At 43.4% G+C, this 25,815-nt stretch overlaps 1 protein-coding gene across 14 annotated transcripts in view; it reads right to left on the bottom strand.

Moving 5' to 3' along the window:
- Window positions 1-156: 156 nt before the first annotated feature.
- Window positions 157-25,815, bottom strand: part of r3hdm1 (R3H domain containing 1) — a 212,127-nt gene continuing 186,468 nt past the window's right edge. For 11 of the 14 annotated variants that reach the window (XM_033024670.1, XM_033024672.1, XM_033024674.1 and 8 more), the window contains 5 exons: window positions 23,949-24,118; window positions 20,517-20,661; window positions 11,073-11,167; window positions 10,415-10,499; window positions 1,072-1,406 (listed from right to left, as the gene is read on the bottom strand). In XM_033024670.1, the coding sequence (XP_032880561.1) occupies window positions 1,072-1,406; window positions 10,415-10,499; window positions 11,073-11,167; window positions 20,517-20,661; window positions 23,949-24,118 (830 nt within the window). Of the gene's footprint in view, window positions 1,407-10,414; window positions 10,500-11,072; window positions 11,168-20,516; window positions 20,662-23,948; window positions 24,119-25,815 lie in introns of all 14 variants that reach the window. The other 3 variants (XM_033024663.1, XM_033024673.1, XM_033024675.1) reach the window with 3 other exon arrangements.

Raw genomic sequence — 25,815 nt, 5'->3', positions numbered from 1 at the left:
TTTCATTTATAACCGATTCCTGATTTAAAAAAAATTCCAGTTGGGTAAAGGAAGTTTACAACTTAGTTGAAAGACATTGCACAAATAATCAAATCCATTAATAAAGTAACACCCCAAAAATGACAATTTTATATGACCCAAATAAGTTACACAGAGTTTTTAATGTATTTGTAAACATTTATTTTTTTTTCCTTGAACTGAAAAAGGGGGGAAATAAACTTGCATCAGCACACATTGTACAGCCTGGCAGGATTTACACACAACCAAAAAGAAATGATAGGTTTGTTTGGCAATAAAGCAACAATTCTGTTGATGTCCAGTGATCCTCAATATTAGGTGAACTTAAAACACAAACATCTAACAAATGTCCAGCATTTAAAAAAAAAACACAAAAATTGCATCTGGAGCTTCATAACAAAAAGAGGAATGTCCACACAAGTAAATTGGAGCCCAATTAGTATAAAGTTGACCTAAAATAGGGCATTGGGGTCTAAGTTTAAAACTGATTGAATCCAGGATGCCAATCGCAAAATCTTCAGTCTGCATTCAAAAGGCATTATTTTCACACATTCATCTTTGTAGATCACTGATGATCAGCTGAGAAAGATAACCAACTACTTAATTCCCACAGACTACCTGGGCTTCTCCAAATTAATATACTTTGGGGGTTTTTTAAGCAAGCTCACATTACGTTGGCTCTGCTGGGGTCGAAACCTGTCAAATCAAGTAATTACTGGCTGATGGCATTCATGTAAGAGTTGCTGTACAATGGAGCTCTCGATTGGATACAAGATTCACAAATATAAACAAAAGGGCTATAAAATTTGTACTGTGATTCTACAGCATTCTCCATATAAAGACACAGCTTTGTGATATGCTCAGATACTTTGTTGTGACAACGGTGAACATAAATTAGGAAACTCAGCCTTTTTGGTGGATCACTGGTTTTCTTCAATTGTTATATTGTAAAACACCACGTTCCAGAAGTCTATATATCAACAGAAACCATTATACACGTCCAATTCAGGAGGGAGATAAATGGAAGAAACTGCAAGTCCAGTGCAGTGTAAACTACTGAGAACTAGCCCTTTCCATTATGTGAAAATCGTAGTGCTTCTTGCTTGATCTCAGTTTAAATCTGTTTGAGTTATTTTGTTTCAATAATGCATTCTGAGCAGCCAGTTTTGAAGGAAACATCGCTAAGATTGTGTACATGGATGCCAAGTCACTGGAAGATTTTGAGTGTTCTGTGTTTGCATTACTATCACCACCACCACAATGTGGTTGAGTATCTCGTAGCCATCGAATCTTTGCACCAGCTTTAAAGAGTTCACTTAAAAGCTTATCAGCTTCTGTACGACTAATTCCTTCTGGAAGGTCAGTCACCTCCAAGATTCTGCTGACAACTGCAAGAAAGCCAGAAGACACAGTTTATGTAAACAAAAACAAGCAAAATTAACATTTTCAGTTGATTCTTAAAACCAAGTGATATAATGACTGCATCAAAGGGCAGAAGCAACCAGGATAGATGACAATGATTTTAAATCTTGTTGCTGAAAACACAAAGATGTCGTACTAATATAAAGTTATATCCCAATAGCCTTACACTCAGACTAGCAAGTCTGACATAACAATTGCCAGTGAAGCCAACTTTGCATAACTTTGTTTTTATTTCACATGCAAAGCAAACATGAAATACCAAATTTATAAAGCATTCCACCAAAATTGGTTGTGGCTTAATTGGCTACACTATAAAACACATAGAATAAGAAGATTGCAGGGGAATGGGGAAAGGTCACTGATGGAATGCTGACAGCCAACTCAGAAAGAGGCTATTTGCCCATCAAGTCTATGTTGCAAGAAAATGTGAGAAATGGTGGGGCAAACCAGTTATATGGTATACAACATTTGAGGTTTGCACTGTAACCCACTTGAGTTTATTTGTGCTTGGAAAATGTATCCTGAGTGAGAAAGACTGGTTTCAATACGAGACTAGCAATTAGACCTGTGGAAGCAGTTTGCTATTTTTAATTAAAAGAATGAAAGTGTTAGAATGTATAACAGCGTGTTCTTTCCAACATTAGTATTTAAATTTAAGCAAAATTATTCCTGCAGTACAACAGTACTAAAATGCTAAATGGGTTCAGTGAAAACATAAATTTCAAATACAGAAATAATTTATAATTTTAAATGCGGCATTCCACATTGATAGAGCAGGAGTTCTGAATAGTTTCAAGTGTATTATGGTCATACTCGTTAATTGAAAGTTTTTTTCATTTTAAATAACAAATACATATTTCACAAATTTGTTCAAGATGTGCATTGTTTTTTAAATCTCCACCCCTCATAAATGTTAAATGCTGTAGAGAGAAGTGAAACTATCCTTTCAGTTTAATGATCTTTCACCAAAACTTGGAACAGTTAGAGATTGTACAATGTTAATTTTGGAGCACATTGGGAGTGGGGGAGGGATCGAAGTGTATAGAAATTAGCAAGGTCTGTATATGTTGCAGAGTAGAAGATAAAATGACAAAAGGATTTAATCGGTCAGAAGATTGTGGTAAAGGCAGAAGTGAAAAACAGAAGGTGGGACTGGTGTCATGCACTGGGTAGCTATACAATGATTATCTCGAATTATAAGCACAGATAAAGAAAAGACTATGACTTGCAAGATAGAGAAGAGATGAAAATAGTTCATGAAATGGAACATATGTTTGGGAACTATATTGGAGGGGAAGTCTCAAAATGAAGTAACTTTGACGACGGAATCATATTGTTATGTGAAAGTATGCATTCTTTTTTATAGATCAATTAGTTATTGTAGTTTGAGAAAGACTACTTTCAGTTGGTGCGGGGTCATTGCAGCAATCTAAATTTGGCATGGATCAGAAACATGATTAACTCCAGGACACCAAAAGAAAATATCAGGAGAATTGCAGGTTATCTGGAGTTAACATTCAGTGCAGGAAGATGTTCGATTCGGTGGCCGATTCGGATGGCCAAGCTGCTGAGCATGTCCTCCAGTCCCGACCTCGGACTTCCATCACCCCGGCGAGCGGGCTTGAACATTGGGCCGCCCGTAGCGGCGACAGCGGGGGGTTCGGGAGCCCCCTGACCACGGGAGGACAACAGAGGAGGATGACTGAATTTTGGAGCCTTCCCTCACAGTGGGAAACTTTGATCCCGCTGTGTGGGGATGTCTGTTAAAGACTATCGTGTTCTGTGCTCTTTATTATTCGTATGGCTGTATGGCGACCACACATTTCACTGTACCAATTGGTACATGTGACAAATAAATGTATCTTGTATCTTGTACTGTCAAACCCAACTCCCAATTATAATGTTTTATGGGAAGGAAATAAATAATTTAGGCAGTCTCAATCACACATGCATTCAATGGGTCATAGTTTTTTGTGTTCAAGAGATGCTGGTTCATGTTTGTTACTAGCTAATTTAATAGAAAGCAACATATAACATTGATCAATGATGTATATAGTGCCCTCCATAATGTTTGGGACAAAGACCCATCATTTATTTGCCTCTGTACTCCACAATTTGAGATTTTCAATAGAAAAAAATCACGTGGTTAAAGTGCACAATGCCAGATTTTATTAGAGGCCATTTTTATACATTTTAGTTTCATCATGTAGAAATTACAGCAGTGTTTATTCATAGTCCCCCCATTTCAGGGCACCATAATGTTTGGGACACAACAATGTCATGTAAATGAAAGTAGTCATGTTTAGTATTTTGTTGCATATCTTTTGCCTGCAATGACTGCTTGAAGTTTGCGTTTCCTGGTCATCACAGTTGCTGGGTGTCTTCTCTGGTAATGCTCTGCCAGGCCTGTATTGCAGCCATCTTTAGCTTATGCTTGTTTTGGGGGTTAGTCCCCCTTAGTTCTTCTCTTCAGCATATAAAAGGCATGCTCAATTGGGTTCAGATCGGGTGATTGACGGCCACATGAAATGACCATTTTTTAGCTTTGATTGTCTGGGATCATTGCCTTGCTGTAGAATGAACTGCCGGCCAATGAGTTTTGAGGCATTTGTTTGAACTTGTGCAGATAGGATGTGTCTATACTGTTCAGAATTAATTATACTACTACCATCAGCAGTTGTATCATCAATGAAGATAATTGAGCCAGTACCTACAGCAGCCACACATGCCCAGGCTATAACACACCCACCACCGTGTTTCACAGATGATGTGGTATGCTTTGGATCTTGGGCAGTTCCTTCTCTTCTCCATACTTTGCTCTTGCCGTCACTCTGACCAAGATGGCCGCACCGTTGTGTTTGGCTGCCCGTCGTCTCCCGTCTGGACGTCCCTATGGCCTGGACGTCAATCGAAGTCTACGAACGCCAAACACTCCTGGACATCCGAGCCTCTGTCGTCCAGGTCTTCATCCGAGGCCCCGGACAAAGCCCCAGACAAAGGTACCTCAACCGTTCGCTCCTCGCACGGCTCCCGGCGGGTGTGCGGGCTCGGCCTTGCGGCCGCCACCGCACATGCCGAGCCAGGAGGTGGAGTAAACGCGGGGGCGCCCTGGAAAGGTTGAAGAATCTCGCCCGCGCCCGTTCAACATCAGCTTACCTCATCCAGCGCTGTGAAGTCGGATCTGGTCGGCCCTACCGCTCCACCCATCGGCGGTCCCTCGAGCCCAGGTATGCCTCTCTCCGGTCGATCTTTCCGGTTCCCGGTCTGTCGGCCCACGGGCTCCCAGCCAGGCCATGAGTGAAACGCAGCGGCGTGGTCTCCCTGAACCTCCGCCCGCTGGCGTGGGAGCCGCTACCGGACCACAACTTACCTGCAGTCCCTGCTAAAGTGGCCCTGATCAACACAAGATCCTTACTGAACAAAACCTTCATCCTCAACGACTTCTTCATCGTGCGTGGATTGGACTTCTTACTGGTCACAGAAACCTGGCTTAATCCTGGTGAGCTTGCTCCACTCGTGGAACTCTGTCCTGATAACGGTAACTTTTTCAGCTCGCCTAGGCTCTCCGGACACGGTGGGGGCCTAGCCACGGTGTTTAAGAAACATTTTAACTGCCGCCTTCTGAACGCTGATCATTTCTCCAGCTTTGAACATCAACTAATAATAGTTGGTCTAGTCTGTCCACTTTTAATTTTCCTTGTGTATCGCCCAGCAAAAATGCATAAGGACTTTATCATACAATTTGCTGATCTTATCTCTAGCTTGTTACCCAAATTTGACCGTGTCCTGATTCTTGGTGATTTTAACATTCATGTCTGTTGTTTCCAACCCGTTACTCAAACCTCCCTTGTAAAGCTGGTCTCCACTATGAAACCTGCAACCTGCCCACTCGACGTTGTCCCCACTGCCCTTCTGAAGGATGTCATTGCAATAGCCGGTCCCAGCATTCTCTCTATCATCAACACTTCTCTGGCCACTGGAACTGTTCCAACCTGCTTCAAGCACGCGGTGGTCCAGCCCCTCCTGAAAAAACCTAACCTAGATCCCACCTTGCCTAGCAACTACAGACCTATTTCCAAACTGCTTTTCCTTTCAAAAGTCCTTGAAAAGGTAATTCTAAACAAACTAATGCCTTACCTACACCAAAATACCATCCTAGAAAGTTTCCAATCAGGTTTCAGGGCCCACCACAGCACAGAGTCTGCCTTGTTGAAGGTACATAACGACCTGCTTCTCGCCATTGACTCCGGCGACTGCGCAATCTTGCTCCTTCTCGACCTCAGCGCAGCGTTTGATACAGTGGACCACACCATCCTAATTGACCGTCTCCGGTACGGGGTTGGTATTGATGGCACTGCCCTGAGCTGGTTCGTCTCCTACCGCAAAGATAGGAGTTTCTCAACAAACAGAGGCAATTCTTTCTCTTCCCCAGCTAGCCTTTGCTGCGGGGTTCCACAAGGCTCCATCCTAGGCCCCATTCTCTTCTCTCTGCATATGCTCCCCATAGGCCGTCATTCAAAGGCACAGCATTGCTGTGCAGACGATACACAGCTCTATCTCCCCCTGAAACCCAACAACCGATCAAATCTACTCAGCCTTATGCACTGCCTCGAGGATATAAAGTGTTGGATGGCCCAGAACTTCCTCCAACTAAACGAGAGTAAGTCTGAAGTCATTCTATTCGGCCCCTCGGACTCCCATCAAAACGATAGCAGGCAGCCTTGGAAGCCTAATCTCCTTACTCAAACCTCATGTCAAAAACCTTGGAGTGATATTTGACTCCACATTGAAGTTTGACAAACAAGTCAATGCTGTGGTCAAAGCTAGCTTCTTCCAGCTTCACACGAGAGCTAAAATCAAACCATTCCTCCAATTCGACGACCTTGAAAAGATCATCCACGCATTTATCTCCTCCCGCCTTGATTACTGCAACTCCCTTTACACTGGCATCAGCCAATCATTCCTGTCCCGCCTGCAATTGGTCCAAAACGCTGCAGCGAGACGTCTGACGGGCACCCAAAAAAGGGACCTCATCACCCTGATTCTGGCCTCTCTCTACTGGCTCCCAGTGCGGTCCAGAATCAATTTCAAGCTCCTCCTTTATGTATACAAGCCCTTAACGGACTTGCCCCCACATACATCCAAAATCTGCTAACCCACCATTCTACCTCCAGGTGCCTCAGGTCGGCCGACTTGGGGCTACTGACTATCCCGCGGTCCAGGTATAAGCTCATGGGCGACCGCACTTTTGCGGTTGCAGCACCTAGACTGTGGAACAGCATCCCTCTTCTCATCAGAACTGTCCCCTCCATCGACTCCTTTAAGTCTAGACTTAAAACTTATTTCTACTCACAAGCATTTCTTGAGGTCCTCTGAGGGAGCGCTGTATGTATGTATTTATGTATGTATTGTTAGATCTATGTGCCACTATATGTAGCACGTTAGTACCTGCACTGATGTAAAGCACTTTGGTCAACGAGAGTTGTTTTTAAATGTGCTATAGAAATAAAATTGACTTGACTGATATAAGTTCATCTTTGTCTCATCTGTCCAGGACCTTTTTCCAGAATTGTGGTTGCTCTTTTAAGTACTTCTTGGCAAACTGTAAACTGGCCATCCTATTTTTGCGGCTAACCAGTGGTTTGCATCTTGCAGGGTAGCCTCTGTATTTCTGTTCATGGTCTTCTGCTGACAGTGGTCATTTAGAAATCTACACCTGAAGAGTGTTTCTGATCTGTCAGACAGGTGTTTGGGATTTTTTCCTTTATTATAGAGAGAATTCTTCTGTCATCAGCTGTGGAAGCCTTTCTCGGCCTGCCTGTCCCTTTGCGATTAGTAAGCTCACCAGTGATCTCTTTCTTCTTAATTATGTTCCAAACAGTTGATTTTGGTAAGCATAAGGTTTGGCTGATGTCTCTAACAGTTTTATTCTTGTTTCTCTGTCTCATAATGGCTTCTTTGACTTTCATTGGCACAACTTTGGTCCTCATGTTGATAAACAGCAATAAGTTTCCAAAGGTGATGGAAAGACTGGAGGAAAGACTAGGCGCTGAGAGTTCTCTTATACCTGCATTAAGGAGGCAATTAAACACACCTGAGCAATTACAAACACCTGTGAAGCCATGTGTCCCAAACATTATGGTGCCCTGAAATGGGGGGACTATGTATATACACAGCTGCTTGTGTTCTAAATGGTGAAACCAAAATGTATAAAAATACCCTTTAATAAAATCTGAAAATGTGCACTTTAACCACATGTGATTTTTTTAATTACAAATTTCAAATTGTGGAGTACAGAGGCAAATAAATAAATGGCGGGTCTTTGTCCCAAACATTATGGAGGGCACTGTATATTTGAGGTATGGACATATATGCATGGGGGAAAGTTGTACAACTTTTCAAACTAACCATTAGTAAGTATTGCCAGGCTTGCATTGACTACCGTCCTACCGACTGCGAAGGACGCAAAAAGGAGGTACAGGGACAAGATGGGAGTCACAGATGGAGCAGCAGGACACCAGAAGCCTGTGGCAGCGGCTACGAACTGTAACCAACTACCTGAGCACCCCACCCTCATCCGCAAGTGCAGGCACCTCCTTAGCTGATGACCTCAACTCCTTTTACGCTCGTTTCGAGACCGGCAACACAACCCCAGGTCTGCTGACTAACGACAATACCGCCAGCGGGCTGGCTAACGAAGCTGAAGGGAGGAATGTGCACACATTCCTGTTGTTCGAGCACGATGTGAGGAGGGCTCTGACACGGGTGAACACGAGGAAAGCTGCAGGCCCCGATGGCATCTCGAGGCGAGTACTTAAGTCCTGTGCAACGCAGCTGGCTCCGGTGCTAACTACAATATTCAACCTTTCCCTGGACGTCCGTGGTCCCTGCCTTCTTCAAAAAATCCATCATTGTACCGGTACCTAAAAATGCCTCCCCAGCCTGTCTGAATGACTACCGTCCGGTGGCCCTCACCTCAGTAGTCATGAAATGCTTTGAGAGGCTGGTGAGGAAACACATCTGCGCCTTCCTCCCTCGCAACATGGACCCGTTACAATTCGCATACCGTCTGAACAGATCCACGGATGATGCGGTCTCCCAGGTTTTGCACACCGCTCTCTCTCATCTTGACAGCCAGAAGGGGGGCTACGTGAGAATGCTGTTCATAGACTTCAGTTCAGCCTTCAACACGATAGTCCCCACCAGAATGGCCGAGAAGCTACTGGAATTAGGGCTCAACAGCCCCCCTGTGTGCCTGGGCCCTCGACTTTCTCACCGCCAGGCCCCAGGTAGTCAAGATGGGAGGGAATACATCGAAGTCCCTCACCCTGAGCACAGGATCCCCCCAGGGTTGCGTCCTCAGCCCCCTATTGTACTCCCTGTACACACATGACTGTGAGGCTAGGTTCAGCTCCAACTCGATAATCAAGTTTTCTCCACATCTCTGAGGATATGACATGGACAACACACGCTGCAGCACTCGTGATTAAGGCAAGGCAGCGCCTTTACCACTTCAGGCAATTGAGGATATTCAGAGTGTCTCTGAGGATCCTCCAGTGCTTCTACTCAGCGGCTGTGGAAAGCATCTTGTCCGGAAATATCACAATCTGGTTTGGGAATTGCTCTGCCCAGGACAAGAAGGCTCTGCAGAGAGTAGTGCGTTCGGCCGAACGCACTATGGGAACTTCACTCACCCCTCTGCAGGAACTATACATCAGGAGGTGCAACTCCAGAGCCAATAAGATCATGGGAGACCCCTTCCACCCCAGCAACAGACTGTTCCAGCTGCTATGGTCAGGCAAACGCCTCCGTTGCCATGCTGTAAGAATGGAGAGGTTGAGAAGGAGTTTCTTCCCAGAGGCCATTAGGACTGTAAACTCCTATCTCACCAGGGACTAACTTTACTGTATCATTCTACTGGGCTTTTTTTTAATTGCTGTTTTTTTTCCCTTTTTCCTTCCGCCCACAATATTTAATATGTAAAAGAATATGTGATTCTGTTCCATTCTGTTTGTAGTTTGTTTGCTTGTTTTTTGCACAAAGTCCACGAGCATTGCCACTTTTCATTTCACTGCACATCATGTATGTGTATGTGACGAATAAACTTGACTTGACTAGAATTTATATCATTAAGCTAATTTCTAATAGAATGATTAATTTCTTGGGGAAGCTTTAACTGTCTGGTTAATTATATTAAATTCTTTGGATTTTAGGGAAGCTATATGCAATTCTGCATTTCAAAATTAAGGCAGGCATTGCCTTATTGGGAATATCACAATGTGCTATGTTGTAACAGCAGAAAACAATGGAAAAAGTTTAAAATAATACTAGTTTACAATAAGGTAAGCAAAATAACCTGGTTCTACATTCAGAAAGCAAATATTTAAAATTTTGGGCAAAAGATACAAGTGGGGAATGTGAGAAGAACCTTTATTTTTTAAGAAATGCTATGATCAGGAACTTACTGCAAATTGGGGTTGCGGAAACAGAATTAGAGTCTTTAAAAAGGAATTGAGACAGAGAAGAATTTATGAGACTAATAGGAAATAACAGGGGAACACGACTCAGAATATCCCTGCTCACACCGAACACCTTACTCCTGTGCCATAACAATATTTTTTGAGGGGCAATCTTAATGGAGGCCAGTAAATCAATGAATGTAAATGCACTTATTCTTGTGGGGTAACCCAAAATAAGGGTTAATAAGGTTAGCTTATCAATCCAAAAAAGAGAAATATTATGAAAAATAATATTGGTGTTACAATATGCTTTTTAGGCGAGTGGTTTAGGTGCAGTTATGGGAAAGAGAGGAAGAGAAGGATATATCAGCATTATAGATGAAGAATGATTTGTGCACAGCACAGAAATACTGGCATGGAAGGTTTGGGCAAAACAGATTGTTGTGTGCTGTAAATACTATTTCAAATGTTTGTAGAAGGCAGCACCCTTTGCATCCTTGTGTAAGTATACAAACCTGGTTCTCCTGCACCAAGATCTGTTGATGCTGCTTTCCTAGTCTGTTTCTTTCCTCTTCCACCATGTCTATTCAAATTCTGACCCTTACAAATTCAACACACAAATATTAAGTAGATTAATGATACTTAACATGGCCAATAATATTAAAAATCACATCACGGTGCATCGTGTAACTTGGAATACCTCAGCAGTGAAGAATTTACTATTGTGGAAGACAGAGGAATTTCAAGCAAAAATTACAGCCATTTCAAATGGATTTCTGGAATATTTAGTGCAAGTTTAAAAACAATATGCCAGAAATTGCTAAAATGGACTAAATTCCAAGATTTAATTAAGCACCATAGCAAATTGCTGCATATTCCATCCATTTCCAACAAGGCTCTTAAAATTAAGCACTATTTGTTCAAGACTCAGGTGAAGTAATGGATATGTTTTTAAAATTACACCCTAAAATCTGTTGATTGCATTGATTTAGATTTCATATTCTGGCTAGATTAAAATTAGATAGAGGTAATTTTAAAAAACTGAGCAAAGTAATTTTGAGCACAAATTGTGTTGCAAACTATGCAGAAGCAACATTACATACAGGTCATTCCAGAGCAGAAATCCCAAAGATTTATTTCAGAACCTGAAAACTTAGGCAAAACACAACTAACCTGCTGTGTTGAGACTATATGTGGTCCCTGGATAAGAGGACGGATTGGTGCATTATATTGCAAAGGCTGGCCCAGCAATGGGTAGCGTCCATCTCCTTTAAAATAAAGAGATTTTTTAATAACTCCTTTAGTACATGACAATTTTCAGAAATTAGTGCTAATGAATGCAGAAACTAAATTAACCCTACAGGCATCTATAACAATAACGAGAACATTTTCGAGGATCCTTCCACATTTCTTGGAATTACCAAAATAATTTCTGGCTATCTCAAAGTCATAGAGTCATACGGCCCTTCAGCCCAATTCATCCATGAGCCCCATCTAAGCTAGTCTAATTTGCCCGTATTTGGCCCATATATCTTTAAACCTTTCCTATCCCTGTACTTATCTCAGTGTCTTTTAAATGTTTTTATTGTACCTGCCTCAATGACCTGCTGTGGCAGCTCGTTCCATATACCCACCACCCTCTGAGTGCAGAAGTTGCTCCTTTGGTTTCTATAAAATCTTTCCCATCTTACCTTAAACCTTTGTCCTCTTGTTCTCGATTGCCCTACCCTGGGTAAAAAAATTGTACATTCACCCTATCAATTCGGTTTATGATTTTATTTACCTTCTATAAAATCACCCCTTAGCCTCCTGGGAATAAAGTCCAAGCTTGCCCAATCTCTCCCTATAGCTCAGGCCCTCAAGTCCTCGCAATATCCTCGTAAATCTTCTCTGCGTTATTTCCAGCTTAATGACATCCTTCCTATAGCAGGGAGACCAAAACTGAAAATAATACTCCAAATGCGACCTCACCAACATCTTGTACAAATGTAACATAACGTCCCAACTTCTATACTCAGTATGTGTAAGAAAGAACTGCAGATGCTGGTTTAAACTGAAGATAGACACAAAAAGCTGGAGTAACTCAGCAGGGCAGGCAGCATCTCTGTAGAGGAGAAAGGACTTCTTCAGACAAGAAGGGTCTCGACCCAAAATGTCACCCATTCCTTCTCTCCAGAGATGCTGCCTGTCCCGCTGAGTTACTCCAGCTTTTTGCGTCTAATATACTCAGTACCCTGACTGATGAAGGTCAATGTACCAAAAGCCTTCTACCTGTGATACCATTTCCAGGTAACTGTGGACCTGTACTCCGAGATCCCTCTGCTCTACAAAACCTCTCAGGCCCTACCATTCTCTGTGAAGATCCTGCCCTGGTTTGACTTGCCGAAATGTAACACATCACACTTATCTGTATTAAACTCCATTAACCATTATTCAGCCCTCCCAACTCAGTCATAAAGTCATACACTGTGGAAACAGGCAAAAAGATACTGCTGTAATTTTTGACAACCATCTTCACTGACTACAATACCACTTACTTTAGTGTTATCTGCCTTGTATATTCTCCTATAAATCGTTGATATAAACCTCAGACAGCAATGGGCAGAGCTCCGATCCCCAAGGCACACCACCAATCACTGGCCTATTCTCTCTCTTGTAAGCCTCTTTCCCTTAATGTATATTGAATTCAAAGTACCTGATGCCAGATAATAACTGAGACCGGAAAGTTTGGATGAATAAGAAAGATTATAGATCAACAAACTCAGAATTTTTTTTGCAAATTCGTTTTTTACAACATTTTAGATAAAAGACTTGAATGAAGCTGGTTGTTTGACATTTAAACCTGTGGCGATTTTTGATTAGTGTAAATTATAGCTCGCTGCATCCTATGGTCTCCAATTCATGTTGCTATGGTTGACCTCTTTAAATGCATGACTAAATTGGTTTTACTCTCCTCAAACTATCTGATAGGAATACAAACATCCTAATTCATGTCCATTAATTGTGTATACTTTGTTGATTTTGCATTACTAATACTTACATTTGTTTAATTTAAAACTAATGATTTGCTGTTTTGTGGGCAATTTACTATGTGTTCTCTTATTTGTCCCAGCTGCACAGGATCTGACCTTAATCACAAGTTTATTTTATTAAGATAATCTGAAAATACAGATATACTCTATCTACCACGTGATCGTTATTATTTCTTGAAAATGTCAATAACATTGAAGGATGAACTCCCCCTTCACTAGAGAATTACTAAACATTTCAAATACTTTCTCTGTGATTTCTATTACTTTCAAGTAATAACTACATTCTCTTTCCTGCCTCCGATGTTAAGCTGACTCGTGTATTGTTAACCCAATTGTTTTACCCCATCTTACACAAGCAATAGCCATTAACTAACCATAATCGGTTGGTTTTGTCCCCTTTCTAATGATTGTTGCAAATATGTAAAAGTGGATGTGCTAACCATCTGGACTAGAGATTTTTAACCCTTCTAAGCTTGATTTGTTCATCAAATATTTCTCCCAATCATCTCTTTCCATCTTAAATAATGAGTGTTGGCTTGACTTCATTGAGGGGCATTCCGAGATCCAAGAACATACTGATCACTTGTCAATTCATAAAATTCATCAGATCTGTTGTGAAATTGAAAAAATTACTAATGACCCCTGGTTTGCAAAATATTGCTGTTTGCCCTGACAGTATCAACTCTCCCCCCAGTGTTTCCACAGCTCAAATTTTGTTTTTCTTAAATAGAATCCCAAATTTCCTGGAATTTGGTGGTATTTCCTGAAATTCCCCAACTGCGCATATGCGACTGCGGCCCCAACTGCACACGGGCGGATACCGGGCCCACTGCGCACACGCTGGGAGATGGCGTCATTTTGCGTCCCTACCGCGTCACCGGTGCCATTTTTAATTGTGACGCGGCTGACGGGTCTCCCCCAACCGCGCGCATGTGCGACTGCCGCCCCAACTGCGCACGCGCGGGGAGACGGCGTCATTTTGCGTCCCAGGCGCGGACGGTTGTAAATATACTTTTTTCCCGCAAATCATCCCGCGGGCCGGATTGGACCCCTTCGCGGACAGGATGCGGAAATTTCCCGAAATTATTTAATTTTCCTAAAATTACCCGAAGACAACCAGAATTTCCTTCAAAGTGGAAACACAGTCTCCCCCTCGTTCAGAAATCCCTAGCAGAGAAGATAACTGTGATAATTTATTATAGAAAGTTTTTAAACTACCTTTGTTTGTAAATGTCTCTGATGGTTTGATCTTTACAGATAATTAAGTAATTTATTTTCCAATCTGCAACTATGCATGCATTAACATTTGAAATAAATTAATGTTCAACCATATTACAGAACTAGTTCCTGAATACAATGCAAAATTCATAAGGAAAGGTTGCTGACTCCCACAGGAATTGTGAATAAATCAAAATAATTATATGTATTGGATATTGAAAAATATAAAAGTGGATAAGTCTCCAGGTCCTGACAGGATATTCCCTAGGACATTGAGGGAAGTTAGTGTAGAAATAGCAGGGGCTATGACAGAAATATTTCAAATGTCATTAGAAACTAGAAATAGTCCCCGAGGATTGGCATACTGCGCATGTTGTTCCATTGTTTAAAAAGGGTTCTAAAAGTAAACCTAGCAATTAGGAGGCAGGTGACTAGTGGGGTGCCTCAGGGATCTGTGTTGGGTCCTTTGTTGTTTGTCATGTACATCAATGATCTGGATGAAGGTGTGGTAAATTGGATTAGTAAGTATGCAGTCTCCAAAGTCTACAGAGTGATTTAGGCCATTTGGAAGAATGGGCTGAAAGATGGCAGATGGAGTTTAATGCTGATAAATGTGAGGTGCTACACCATGGCAGGACAAATCAAAATAGGACGTACATGGTAAATGGTAGGGAATTGAAGAATACAGTTGAACAGAGGGATCTGGGAATAACCGTGCATAGTTCCTTGAAGGTAGAATCTCATATAGATAGGGTGGTAAAGAAAGCTTTTGGTATGCTAGCCTTTATAAATCAGAGCATTGAGTATAGAAGCTGGGATGTAATGTTAAAATTGTACAAGGCATTGGTGAGACCAAATCTGGAGTATGGTGTACAATTTTGGTCGCCCAATTATAGGAAGGATGTCAACAAAATAGAGAGAGTACAGAGGAGATTTACTAGAATGTTGCCTGGGTTTCAACAACTAAGTTACAGAGAAAGGTTGAATAAGTTAGGTCTTTATTCTCTGGAGCGCAGAAGGTTAAGGGGGGACTTGATAGAGGTCTTTAAAATGATGAGAGGGATAGACAGAGTTGATGTGGACAAGCTTTTCCCTTTGAGAATAGGGAAGATTCAAACAAGAGGACATGACTTCAGAATTAAGGGACAGAAGTTTAGGGGTAACATGAGGGGGAACTTCTTTACTCAGAGAGTGGTAGCGGTGTGGAATGAGCTTCCAGTAGAAGTGGTAGAGGCAGGTTTGTTGGTATCATTTAAAAATAAATTGGATAGACATATGGATGAGAAGGGAATGGAGGGTTATGGTATGAGTGCAGGCAGGTGGGACTAAGGGAAAAAAGTTGTTCGGCACGGACTTGTAGGGCCGAGATGGCCTGTTTCCGTGCTGTAATTGTTATATGGTTATATGGTTATATGATAACTGATTTCTTTCTCAACCAGTGACATCCAAATATCTTTCCGACAATGAGTAGGCAAAGCCAATTTTAAATTCACATTTATTCTTGATAAATGAAGTCATAAAAAAAAGTTTTTGCACAGTGCAACAAAACAGCTCAGCTTTCATCTAACAGATTAGCAGAAGAAGTTTAAGGGGATGGATAATCTATAATAGAAACAGGATTTTTTAATTTAGCCACATACTTGTTCTGCCATTCTGATATACATCAAGATTGAACTGAGTCACAATTTAATTTATCCATCTTTGATCCCCAACCAAATTTAAAACAAATCCAATTTTGATTGATCAAGTTACCCAGACTGCATTATAATTGGCAACATTTTCAGTCCTTTTAATCTCAGATTCCAGTTTTTGTCATGCTTCCTGGTCCTGGATTTCAGACTGGAAGAACTAAATTTGCTTTTTAACATTGAAAATTTAAAATACAAGTTAAATTCATGCAAATCCTCTAACTTTGTGTGAAATTGGCATCCACAGAAAAACTAGTCAGACATACTCCATTCCAAGGCTGTACAAGTAAAAACATCTATCTTTTTAATATGTTCAAAAGGGAACTGCAGATGCTGGAATATCGAAGGTACACAAAATTGCTGGAGGAACTCAGCGGGTGCAGCAGCATCTATGGAGCGAGGGAAATAGGCGACGTTTCGGGCCGAAACCCTTCTTCAGACTGATAGGGGGTGGGGAAAGAGAGAAGGACAAAGGGAGGAGGAGGAGGAGCCCGAGGGCGGGCGGATGGGAGGAGACAGCTAGAGGGTGAAGGAAGGGGAGGGGGGGAGGGGACAGCACGGGCTAGCCAAATTGGGAGAATTCAATGTTGATGCCAAGGGGACGCAAGGACCCCAGACGGAATATGAGGTGCTGTTCCTCCAATTTCCGCTGGTGCTCACTCTGGCAATGGAGGAGACCCAGGACAGAGAGGTCGGATTGGGAATGGGAGGGGGAGTTGAAGTGCTGAGCCACCGGGAGGTCAGGTAGGTTATTGCGGACTGAGCGGAGGTGTTCGGCGAAACGGTCGCCCAACCTACGCTTGGTCTCACCGATGTAAATCAGCTGACATCTAGAGCAGCGGATGCAGTAGATGAGGTTGGAGGAGATACAGGTGAACCTTTGTCGCACCTGGAACGACTGCTTGGGACCTTGAATGGAGTCGAGGGGGGAGGTGAAGGGACAGGTGTTGCATTTCTTGCGGTTGCAACGGAAAGTGCCCGGGGAGGGGGTGGTGCGGGAGGGAAGTGAAGAATTGACGAGGGAGTTGCGGAGGGAGCGGTCTTTGCGGAAGGCAGACATGGGGGGAGATGGGAAGATGTGGCGAGTGGTGGGGTCACGTTGGAGGTGGCGGAAATGGCGGAGGATTATGTGTTGTATTTGCCGGCTGGTGGGGTGAAAGGTGAGGACCAGAGGGACTCTGCCCTTGTTGCGTGTGCGGGGATGGGGAGAGAGAGCAGTGTTACGGGCAGAAAGGTGAGGACCAGAGGGACTCTGCCCTTGTTGCGTGTGCAGGGATGGGGAGAGAGAGCAGTGTTACTTGCTCTAGATGTCAGCTGATTTACATCGGTGAGACCAAGCGTAGGTTGGGCGACCGTTTCGCCGAACACCTCCGCTCAGTCCGCAATAACCTACCTGACCTCCCGGTGGCTCAGCACTTCAACTCCCCCTCCCATTCCCAATCCGACCTCTCTGTCCTGGGTCTCCTCCATTGCCAGAGTGAGCACCAGCGGAAATTGGAGGAACAGCACCTCATATTCCGTCTGGGGTCCTTGCGTCCCCTTGGCATCAACATTGAATTCTCCCAATTTGGCTAGCCCGTGCTGTCCCCTCCCCCCCTCCCCTTCCTTCACCCTCTAGCTGTCTCCTCCCATCCGCCCGCCCTCGGGCTCCTCCTCCTCCTCCCTTTGTCCTTCTCTCTTTCCCCACCCCCTATCAGTCTGAAGAAGGGTTTCGGCCCGAAACGTCGCCTATTTCCCTCGCTCCATAGATGCTGCTGCACCCGCTGAGTTCCTCCAGCAATTTTGTGAACATCGCCCCGTCCCCAGTCTACCCACCTGCCTCCCTCTGGCCCCAACTCCCACCCTTGCCGGGTGTTCACCATCCCCCCCGACCTCCCCCTCTCCCCCACCCAACGGTCTGTCCTCAGCAGAGGTCTCACCTTTGTCCCCCTCCGTCCCCATCTCAATGAGTTCCGCGCCCACCATGACTTGGAGAGCTTCTACCGTCGTCTCCGCCTCACAGCGCACTTCCATGGGAAGGAGTCCTTGCCCCCTAATGATGACCCCTTTTCCCGTCTCCAACGCACCCCCTCCTCGTGGAACCCCCCCCAGAAAGTCCCGGCTCTGGAACTCTTCATTCAGAACTGCCGCCGCGACGTCAACCGCCTCAACTTCTCCACTCCCCTTTCTCACTCCAATCTTTCCCCCTCTGAACGCACTGCCATCGAATCACTCCGCACAAACCTAGACTGGGTCATCAAACCAGCCGACAAGGGAGGTGCCGTGGTAGTCTGGCGCGTCGATCTCTACAAAGCTGAGGCCACGCGCCAACTCTCGGACACCTCCTCCTACTTACCCTTGGACCATGACCCCACTGACGAGCACCAGGCCACCATTTCTAGCACCATCACCGACTTCATCAATTCCCACGCCCTACCTGACCAAGCCTCCAAACTCATCGTTCCCCAGCCCCGCACGGCCCGTTTTTACCTTCTCCCCAAAATCCACAAACCCGGCTCTCCCGGCAGACCCATTGTCTCTGCGTGTTCGTGCCCCACCGAACTCATCTCCACATACCTTGACTCCATCCTATCCCCCTTGGTCAAATCCCTCCCCACCTATGTTCTAGACACCTCAGACACTCTCCGCCGCCTCCACGCATTCCACTCTCTGGGCCCTCACCCCCTCATCTTCACCATGGATGTCCGGTCACTCTACACCTCCATCCCCCACCAGGATGGCCTCAGAGCCCTCCGGTTCTTCCTCGACCAGAGGAGCAACCTATACCCAGCCACTGACACTCTCCTCCGCTTAGCGGAGTTGGTCCTCACCCTCAATAACTTCACATTTGACTCCTCCCATTTCCTCCAAACACAAGGCGTAGCTATGGGCACACGCATGGGCCCCAGCTACGCCTGCCTCTTTGTCGGGTACGTTGAACAATCCTTGTTCAATACGTACCAGGGCCCCATCCCCGACCTCTACCTCCGCTACATTGACGACTGCTTTGGTGCCACCTCCTGCACCCACACACAACTGACTGACTTCATCCACTTCACCACCAACTTCCATCCGGCACTCCAATACACCTGGACGATTTCAGACACTTCCCTACCATTCCTTGACCTCACCATCTCCATCGCAGGGGACAGACTCCTGACCGACATACATTATAAACCCACTGACTCACATGGCTATCTGGACTACACGTCTTCCCACCCTGCCCCCTGTAAAGACTCCATCCCCTACTCCCAATTCCTCCGCCTACGCCGCATCTGTTCCCAGGATGAGACATTTCATACTAGGGCATCGGAAATGTCCTCGTTCTTCAGGGAACGGGGATTCCCCTCCGCCACCATAGATGAGGCTCACACCAGGGTCTCATCCATACCCCGTAACACTGCTCTCTCTCCCCATCCCCGCACACGCAACAAGGGCAGAGTCCCTCTGGTCCTCACCTTTCACCCCACCAGCCGGCAAATACAACACATAATCCTCCGCCATTTCCGCCACCTCCAACGTGACCCCACCACTCGCCACATCTTCCCATCTCCCCCCATGTCTGCCTTCCGCAAAGACCGCTCCCTCCGCAACTCCCTCGTCAATTCTTCACTTCCCTCCCGCACCACCCCCTCCCCGGGCACTTTCCGTTGCAACCGCAAGAAATGCAACACCTGTCCCTTCACCTCCCCCCTCGACTCCATTCAAGGTCCCAAGCAGTCGTTCCAGGTGCGACAAAGGTTCACCTGTATCTCCTCCAACCTCATCTACTGCATCCGCTGCTCTAGATGTCAGCTGATTTACATCGGTGAGACCAAGCGTAGGTTGGGCGACCGTTTCGCCGAACACCTCCGCTCAGTCCGCAATAACCTACCTGACCTCCCGGTGGCTCAGCACTTCAACTCCCCCTCCCATTCCCAATCCGACCTCTCTGTCCTGGGTCTCCTCCATTGCCAGAGTGAGCACCAGCGGAAATTGGAGGAACAGCACCTCATATTCCGTCTGGGGTCCTTGCGTCCCCTTGGCATCAACATTGAATTCTCCCAATTTGGCTAGCCCGTGCTGTCCCCTCCCCCCCTCCCCTTCCTTCACCCTCTAGCTGTCTCCTCCCATCCGCCCGCCCTCGGGCTCCTCCTCCTCCTCCCTTTGTCCTTCTCTCTTTCCCCACCCCCTATCAGTCTGAAGAAGGGTTTCGGCCCGAAACGTCGCCTATTTCCCTCGCTCCATAGATGCTGCTGCACCCGCTGAGTTCCTCCAGCAATTTTGTGTACCTATCTTTTTAATATAGCTGTTTTGAGATAAGAGTCAAGAGAGAGCTAAGAGTGTTTTATTGCCAAGTGTCCTGAAACATAACAATGAAATTCTAAATTTCATCATTAGAATATTCTATATTTTCTGTATCTGATGGCTAACTTTTATTTATCTTAGCCGTCACACTCAAATCCCTTTGGCCTTAAACAGTTACTCATTTTCAGAAAATTAAAAACAAATTGATTTATTCTCCATGCATCTGAACATGACCTCACATGTTAATATTGAAGTTCATCTGCCACATTTTCCCACTCACTAAATCTGTTTGTCCTTTTGCATTTTAGGGTCCCAACTACACCTCCCCAATTTACAAAACTGGAAGTTCTCCATGTTTGGAAGTAATATTTTTGTAACAACAATGGAACGTCATGTACTTCTGTTACAAATACCTTGTCCAGGGACCATAGATCGTGGAAACTGTGCCATGATTGGGAGAGGGCCTAATCCAGTCCGGACATTTTTTAAAGTTGCCATTGGTGGTGGTGCTGGAGACTGGGCTGGTGATACAGCAGGACTACTCAGTTGTGGACTGTTCTGTTTAAAAAAAAAAAGTCAACATTACATTCAATCAAATGCTCAAGTATTTTGAGGTCATATAAGATCAGATTCTAAAGAAAATTAAAAAAAACATTAAAAATGGCTAAATATTCCATCTGCTATTGAAAGATTCTTCAGCTAAATTAAGGAGTAAAAATCAAACATTAAATCACTGAGGCAGGCCCCAAACTAATACATCTGGTGTTCTGCTTCTATTGAATAACCCGTTGCAAGGTTTGCATCATTTAACTCACTAATTCAATGTTTTAAAAATGTAATTGAAATAAACATCATAGAGTTGCTTTTTCATTGTTTCACTGGAATTGTAAGTTTTAAAATTCACTAACAGTTTGTCAACAATATCGAGCAAAGCAATTTTTGAACTACAAATAAGTTGCATTCTTGGTTCGTTGCACTTTCATTTTCTATTGACAACAAATCTGACAAGGGCAGAATGTTTTTCTTTAGTTAAATGTCTGCAAGGCTAATGACATGTTCAATATCAATACCTCTCATTTTGACCTAAACTTTATACTCATGCTTGTAACTGGAATTTAGAAGGATGAGAGGATATCTTATAGAAACATATACAATTATTGAGGGATTGGACATGCTAGATGCAGGAAACATGTTCCTTATGTTGGGGGAGTCCAGTACCAGGGGCCACAGTTTAAGAATAAGGCGTAGGCCATTTAGAACTGAGATGAGAAAAAAACTTTTCCACACAGAGTTGTGAATTTGTGGAATTCTCTGCCACAGGATACCGATTCACTGGGTGCATTCAAAAGAGAGTTAGAAAGAGCTCTTAGGGCTAGCGGAATCAAGGCATATGGGGAGAAGGCAGGAACGCGGTACTGATTGTGGCCTACTCCTGCACCTATTGTCTATGTATCTATGTAACAGTTAATCACAGGTAATCCATGAGTGGAGGCACTGCAATTTGCTAATCTAACTCGATCACAGCTTCTTTTCTGAATATCTTTTCAATATCCGGACCTCAGGTAAGGCCAACATTTAATTACCCTTCAAAGTTGGTGCTTAGTTGTGTTCTTAAACAACTATTATCCTTCTGGTGAAGTCATGATTACTGTGCTGTTGGAGGGTTATAAGATTTAAACCTAACAGCAATGAAAGAATGATGATAGATACAAGGAACTCCAGATATATTTCAAAATTATGTCGATGAATGATAGGTGAATAAGCACGATTATCTCATGCCTTTTTGGTCCTAATGTTTCATGGTGGACAAAGTTATGGGTTTGGGAGGTGCCATCAAGAGTGGCCTCGCTGAGTTACCAATCTATTTTGTGGATCTACATTGAAACTTCTGTATGAGGCAAAGGGGGAATCAAGTCAAAGAAATTAAGTAACTTATCTAAATGTAACCAGAATGTACTTATTGCATTTAAAGATTCAATCATTGAAAGGATATTAATACACAAGTCAGGAATTTAGGCTTGTGAATAGGGTACCAATTTATCCTAAGTGCTGTCAAGCTTTTTGAGAGTTGCTATAGCTCCATTCATCCACGCAAATAGTGATTACTACATTACAGGACTGAACTGTTTCTTGCAGATGATAGAAAATTCTTGGGGTGTCAGGAGTTGAGTCACTCAGCAGAAAATCACAACCTCAATTTTTTCTTGCAGCCACAACATTCATATAAATGGTCTAATTGAGTTTCTTGTCAATTCCGGCAATGGTATTGCCATTGAATGTATTGGTATTGTTTATTTTGGTCATGTGTATTGAGATGCAGTGACAAGCTTTATTTGCAAGCTATCCAGTTAAATCATACCATACTTTGGTACAATCAAGCCATGCACAAGTACAATAGGGAGTGCAAAGAGAAAACAAAACTAGAATACAGAATAAAGTGGCACAACGTTATAGCATTACAGTCACAGAGAACAAGCAGAATAAAAGTGCACAAAAAGATGACTGATAACAGTGGGGCAGAAACTGTTCCTGAACTTGCTGGTTTTTACGTTTACATCTTCTGCCCGATGGGAGAGGGAAAAAGGAGGAATGATTGGGATGTTAAGAGTGTTTGATTATGTTGGCAGCTTTCCTGAGTATGAAGTGGAAATGGAATTGATGTGGGGAGGCAGGTTTGTGTGATGGACTGGGCTACATCCATAATTTCTTGCAGTCTTGGGCAGAGCTGTTCCCAAACCAAGTTATGATGCTTTCCACAGTGGATCTGTAGAAATGAGTAAGAGTTGTTGCAGACATGTTGAACTTATGTTGAACGAGACATGTTGAACATGTCTTGGAACTTGAAGCTCTAGACCATCTCCACTTTGGCACGAATGATGCTGATTGGGACATGTATATCACCACATTTCAATGAAATCAATAAACAGCTCCTTTGTTTTGCTGAAATTGAGGGAGAGATTTTTGTCTTTACACCATATTGTCTTGTGAGGAAGTCAAAGCATTGGATGCTTTCTTAGCTGTAGCTTCAATATGATTTGTCCAGGATAAATTGTTGGTGATATTTTTGTCTTGGAACTTGAAGCTGTCGACCATCTCCACTTTGGCACGAATGATGCAGATTGGGGCATGTATATCACCACATTTCAATGAAATCAATAAACAGCTCCTTTGTTTTGCTGAAATTTGAGGGAGAGATTATTGTCTTGACATCATGTTACTAAGCTCTCGATCTTTTTCCTATACTTCTTCTCGCCATTGTTCCAGATCCAACTCACTGCAGTGGTATCACCTGCAAACCTGTAAATGGAGCTGGAGCAGAATTTGGTTGCAGTCATGAATGTGTAGGGTATACTAAGGGGCTGAGCATGCATTCTTGCGGGACACTTAATGTTGAGATTATTGTGGGGGACGTTTTGTCGTCTATCCTCACTGGATGTTGTCTATGGGTCAGGAGGTCAAGGATTCTTGGTTTTATCAGACCACGTCTAAATATACGACATGGACTGATTCAGTTGTTGAGATACAAACGGATTTGAACATTATCCAATTGCCAGGAAACATTTCACAGTTATGATTTTACAATGGAAGGAGGGTAACTTTTAAAAATATTTGATCTCCTTGTAATAGGAACAAAGATAAGCATATTGTTTTTGGGCTCTGCTGCAAAAATAGAGTCGAAGCAATCCTGCAGAAAGTACTACTTTATTGCTGCTAAAATTAAAAAGTCTATCAGTATTTGCTGACATGATATTCAAAACCTGTACTAAGAGATATTCATCTTGTGTGTAAAAGTATTGTATATTTTCTAAGCATATAAAATATGCACAACACAACCAGTTGCATACCTGTGTGGTAATCTCTGGGCTGTTAAATTCTGCAGATTTGTGTCCTCTCTGGTCCATACTGAAATATTTACTTTGTTTCCACTGAGGTGGAGAATGATTCCGCGGATGAGGGTTGTTCGGAATGCTAAGCTGCATCATGAGCATCCCACTGCCATGTGGTGAAACAACAGCTGAGAGAAAACAGTATATATTATTGTAATTTAGAATGCATTCAAGAACAAATTAGCAGTTGCCTATTTTATGTCTTGATTACATTTTCCCTCGCACCACAAATCATAGAAAACATAAGAACTATTTTAAAACTCAGTCTATATAACAACCAACAAAAATAAAGAAAAAAAAGCTAAAGCAACTGGAAACAGTCAAATAGTAAAACAAAAGTCAAATAGTGCACTCAGGAATATGTGAATTTATTTTTTAAAAGGCAAATAATTGATAATTAGATATTAATATCTAGCCCCAATAATTTACATAGAATTGTAGAATTTGATTCATTAAAACATTGGAGATTTAAGCAAAAACATTTTTCAGCCTGCCATTTTATCTCTCATAATCCAAATATGAATTTCCCATTCTTACATATAGAAAATAGGAGGCCATTCGGCCGTTCGAGCCAGCACCGCCATTCATTGTAATCGTGGCTGATCATCCCCTATCAATAACCCGTGCTTGCCTTCTCCCCATACCCCTTGACTCCACTAACCCCTAGAGCTCTATCTAACTCTCTCTTAAATCCATCCAGTGACTTGGCCTCCACTGCCCTCTGTGGCAGGGAATTCCATAAATTCACAACTCTCTGGGTGAAAAAGTTTTTTCTCACCTCAGTCTTAAATGACCTCCCCTTTATTCTAAGACTGTGGCCCCTGGTTCTGGACTCGCCCAACATTGGGAACATTTTTTCCTGCATCTAGCTTGTCCAGTCCTTTTATAGTTTTATATGTTTCTATAAGATTCCCCCTCATCCTTCTAAACTCCAGTGAATACAAGCCTAGTCTTTTCAATCTTTCCTCATATGACAGTCCCGCCATCCCAGGGATCAATCTCGTGAACCTACGCTGCACTGCCTCAATCACAAGGATGTCCTTCCTCAAATTAGGAGACCAAAACTGTAGACAATACTCCAGATGTGGTCTCACCAGAGCCCTATACAACTGCAGAAGAACCTCTTTACTTCTATACTGAAATCCTCTTGTTATGAAGGCCAACATTCCATTAGCTTTCTTCACTGCCTTCTGTACCTGTAAGACAACTTTCAGTGACCGGTGTACAAGGAAGCCCAGGTCTCGCTGCCCCCCCCCCCCCCCCCCCCACCTAACCTAACCCCATTGAGATAATAATCTGCCCCCTTGTTTTTGCCGCCAAAGTGGATAACCTCACATTAATCTATATTATACTGCATCTGCCACGCATCTGCCCACTCACTCAACCTGCCCAGGTCACCTTACAATCTCCTAACATCCTTTTCACAGTTCACACTGCCACCCAGCTTTGTGTCATCCGCAAACTTGCTAGTGTTGCTCCTAATTCCCTCTTCCAAATCATTAATATATATGGTAAACAGTTGCGGCCCCAACACCGAGCCTTGCGGCACTCCACTCGCCACTGCCTGCCATTCTGAAAAGGACCCGTTCACTCCTACTCTTTGCTTCCGGTCTGTCAACCAATTTTCTATCCATGTCAACACCCTACCCCCAATACCATGTGCTCTAATTTTAGTCACCAGTCTCCCGTGCTGGACCTTATCAAAGGCTTTCTGAAAGTCTAGATACACTACATCCATTGGCACCCTTTCATCCATTTTACTTGTCACATCCTCAAAAAAATTCCAGAAGATTAGTCAAGCATGATTTCCCTTTCACAAGTCCAT

Source organism: Amblyraja radiata, chromosome 7, assembly GCF_010909765.2.
Source record: "Amblyraja radiata isolate CabotCenter1 chromosome 7, sAmbRad1.1.pri, whole genome shotgun sequence".
NCBI classification, from domain to species: Eukaryota; Metazoa; Chordata; class Chondrichthyes; order Rajiformes; family Rajidae; genus Amblyraja; species Amblyraja radiata.
The sequence above is the reverse complement of the archived record's forward strand: the minus strand, read 5'-3'. Positions and strand labels throughout refer to the sequence as shown.